The sequence below is a fragment of the Loa loa genome, assembly GCF_000183805.2.
Source record: "Loa loa unplaced genomic scaffold supercont3.502, whole genome shotgun sequence".
Classification (NCBI taxonomy): Eukaryota; Metazoa; Nematoda; class Chromadorea; order Rhabditida; family Onchocercidae; genus Loa; species Loa loa.
Genome location: NW_018108682.1, coordinates 6,390 through 10,226, shown reverse-complemented (window position 1 = coordinate 10,226; position 3,837 = coordinate 6,390). Strand labels below are relative to the sequence as shown.

Below are 3,837 nucleotides of genomic sequence, written 5' to 3'. Positions count from 1 at the left end.
GTATATATGTGTATATATATATTATATATATACATATATATATATGCATATATATATGTATACACATAGAGAAGGTGCTTGCACATACTGACTGCATTTTGACTTAATTTTCTTAATTTTCATCTACAAAGCTGGAAACAGCTAAGGAAATTAGGGTTAACTGAAAATAGGATTCTATTATCTTTGATTCAACTTTTTGGAATACTATGAGGAATTTTTGTTTGTTTAGATACAAATCTGCAAGTGATGTTGATCTGGGTAATACAGATGGTGAGGTGGTAGCTGAATTCATGGCTTATAGAAGGCAACTTCGAAATATGCTATCAGCAGTTGGGAATTTTGTATGTCATTTTCTTACGATATGAGTTTTGGCAAAGCGACTGATCGAGACGTGAGAGCGAAGGAGAGGGGAAAAAGGCTGGAGAGTGCTGAAATCAAGACGCATCTGGACGCATGAAACCGTTGCGGATAATTAGAAATATATAATATTTTGACCAAGAACAGTTTTACCTGCATTTGCCAACATAAAATTGATCCTAGATTATTAAAATGGGCTGGAATCAATAAGCTTAGATTCATTATTTTTGATAGTGGATTACAATAAACACTGGTTTCTTTGTGTTAATATTTGGATTTTCTTGTACTTAATTTTTAAAATCGCTGGTTCCAAAGTTTAGGAACCGGAGCCGATATTGATGAAACTGGAGCCATCGGTGCGAAATGTATGTGAAAACTGGAAGCAGTGCCACATGAGTGTTATCGAAGCTACGTTAACACTAGTGTATGACCTTGCTGACTTCATACACGTATGTTATTTAGCATACTTTGAGAAATTCAAGGTTTAGTTTTGAATATCCAGAATTATACCCATAAAAGAAAGTGACCTCGTACATGCAAGGCTGGGAACTTCTATGCCGTGTTCAGTCATTTATTTTACATTTCGATAATTTATTGTGGATATTTCTTCTTACTTACAGTGATGGGGAACACGTAGGAGGAGGATTACTGGATTACTGCTAGAAAAATGGAACTTACATAAGTCAAGTCACTATAAACGAGATAAAGTATACCTTTTACAGAAGAGTTTTTTGCAGACAAATTTCGGAGGTAATAGCAGTTTAATCTCTGAACGTGCAAAAACACTGGCAACACAGGTCCGTTATGATTTATTTTGTTTCGAAACTATAAATTTTGCTTAGACTGATAACCGAGCAATGTAGTGAAAAGCTTCTGTGTATTATTCTTGTGCGTGTTTCATTTAGATTCTACAAAGTACAGTAAATCATTGCGGATTACCTTGTATCAGTACATTATTCTTCGAAATTGCATGTCGTTATGAGAGGATCCTGCAAAGTAATACCGGTCCACTGCCAATAATACTGGTTTGGATTTCAGCTTGCAACCTTAGATATATTCCCATCAGTGAGCAGTTGTGTAATGTGTGACTGAAATAGTGACTGTTTTTTCGGCTGACTTTGATGTTCATATAGATTTCCTTGTCTTATCCCAATCTGCATAGACACCATTTTGCGTCTGAACATTCATTTCTTATTTTCCTTTTCAGGAAGCATTCTTGGATACACGTGGTCTTCGCCAAGCTTCGTTGCAATCACGAAGTCGCATTATCTACTTATTTTGTCGCTTTGTAAAAGCACATAAGTAAGCAAAACTTCCTTTATAAATAGTTGTTTTGAATTACCTTCTCAGTGACAAGTGTTTTCAGGCTTTTCTTGGGTAACCAAGCTGAAAATATTCTCGTACAATTGGAATCATTTTTCACAGTTACATCTGAAGAAGATTACCAACTCTCGAAAGAGGATCAGGTTTTTTTTTTCGTTTTCGAGACTCTTTTGTATACCATTAGATTTTTAATTTTTGCTGTTGCTCCGCAGTGATTATAGCGGTTAAACTGTTTCGTTCAGTAACTTACTATTAAGCTAACGATTTTAAGCATATCAAAAATTAACTATTTCTGGCTTTCAGATTCGCTGTCTTCATCATATAGCATGTTTGTGCCTAATTTTTTTTGAGCCTTCTAGAATCACTGAGTTATTGATTTTGATCGGATTTCAGATGTATCTGTATGAATCTACATCAGTGTTAATTGTTAACAGTAATCTACCGGTTGAAAGGAAACAAGAATGCATAAAAGTTCTCGGTTTATCATTGCTTCAGAAATTCTCACACGTAACGGAAGGGCTATCACGAACAAAGAATGTGGAAGAAGTACAGCAGCTTCATCAGCGGTATGCTGATATTATTGGTTATAGCGCGTGAGTTTTTTGATTTAAAACAGGTCAAGAATTGTGATTTGTTTTCCGACTGCGTTATTTATTTATTTATTATTTATTAAAATCGGTTTAGAATTATCACTTTATTTCATCTCATTATATAATTATATCAAAGAATTAACCATATTCTGCGAGCTTATTTGTATTTTCAGACGTGTTACTAAAGCATTTACAAACAACTATACCATGCAGTGCTGTCAGTGCACTATCGTTTTTATTGAATTGATGAAAGTACGTTCGTTTGCTTTTGCCTATCTTACATCTTATTGTTGCCTGCGCTTCTTTTACATACTCCGTTTTTTTACTGATGGTCAGTGCGTAGGGGAAAGTCCATTGCGAAATGGGAACCTAGTTTCTTAAATTATGCTGTGTTTCTCCAAATAGCTATCAACATTCGTGATTATTGGGACAGTAATAAGTTAATATAATTTTTAGGTTTTTCTGGATAAGGTAACTCCAAATAATGTGGAAGGATTGGACGCACTGAGGCAGTATCTTCATCGGATGGTTACTTGTCTTGATGGTGAAATACTAGCTGTGTTACCAGCTATTTGCGACAAGTATCTTGATGTCGGTTCCAATCTTAAAGTGATGCATGACTTCCTTATTTTACTGCAGCAAATTTTGGGCAAGTTTAAGGTATGTTTCTACGGACTTTTGCTGTATGTTCGCTTCACTCTGAATATTAAATGCCACTTTACTCTACTTTCAGTAAATCACTCGTTACTATCAACACTTGAAATAGTTCTTCTCTGGAAGTCTTCTATCAGAAGGGTAACAAACTCTGTTTTTGTCATTTCAGAAACGTCTTTTGGAAACTGGTCTGAATATTCCTGCTTTATTTGATATTTTGTGGACCGCGCAAATGTCATTCGATATATCCAATGAAAGTCGTGTTAGGGATATGATTTATTACAACCGAGCTTTTCTGCAAACAATCTTGAGCATCTTAACACATGACTTAATTGTTATGTTAACAGACTGCGGTAAGCAATCTCAAAAGTACCACTGCATGCAGTTTTCTGGCAACAAATAATCAAGCCGATTAATTCATTTCCAGATTTTACATTCTTTAACTGAAGATGACGGAAAACCTAGTTTTTTATATTTGTAATTTGAAGGCGCCGAATTCTTCCACAAAATAGCCGACTCACTCATTTCTTACATGAGCTTAAATGATGTGCCAGCACAACGGATTACATTCCAAATTATCAACAAATTATTTCTAAAACTGTCGAACAACGGGTCAACTGCTTTCATCGAATTTTTATGGGAAAAAGCGGTTTGTGGTGCGCTTCAGGTAATTTTTCTACATCTATACACAAAAGATTGTTTTGGAAAGAGTATTTAATAAGTCATCATTGGATTCTGCCGCGCGAAAGCGCTCTGTTCGATTAATTTTTCTAAGTGGGCCTAGAATTTTTCTTCAAAATATGATATTTTTGGTGATCTAGTCAGTATCGCTTGCAGACTCCTCTTAATGGATATCATGACCTTACAGACGCTCAGTGTGTTTTGCTTCAACACGAAATTTATGTATGTTTAC

General features: G+C 35.2%; 1 protein-coding gene across 1 annotated transcript in view; it reads left to right on the top strand.

Annotated features, from left to right (window-relative positions):
- Window positions 1-3,837, top strand: part of LOAG_18761 (importin beta family protein 6) — a gene marked incomplete at both ends in the record, with an annotated part of 8,579 nt that overhangs the window by 4,005 nt on the left and 737 nt on the right. The window contains 12 exons of the mRNA XM_020451423.1: window positions 230-341; window positions 678-806; window positions 1,095-1,154; window positions 1,263-1,382; window positions 1,565-1,659; window positions 1,724-1,823; window positions 2,074-2,273; window positions 2,444-2,522; window positions 2,727-2,930; window positions 3,094-3,277; window positions 3,413-3,591; window positions 3,762-3,827. Of these exons, the coding sequence (XP_020304793.1) occupies window positions 230-341; window positions 678-806; window positions 1,095-1,154; window positions 1,263-1,382; window positions 1,565-1,659; window positions 1,724-1,823; window positions 2,074-2,273; window positions 2,444-2,522; window positions 2,727-2,930; window positions 3,094-3,277; window positions 3,413-3,591; window positions 3,762-3,827 (1,528 nt within the window). The remainder of the gene's footprint in view (window positions 1-229; window positions 342-677; window positions 807-1,094; window positions 1,155-1,262; window positions 1,383-1,564; window positions 1,660-1,723; window positions 1,824-2,073; window positions 2,274-2,443; window positions 2,523-2,726; window positions 2,931-3,093; window positions 3,278-3,412; window positions 3,592-3,761; window positions 3,828-3,837) is intronic.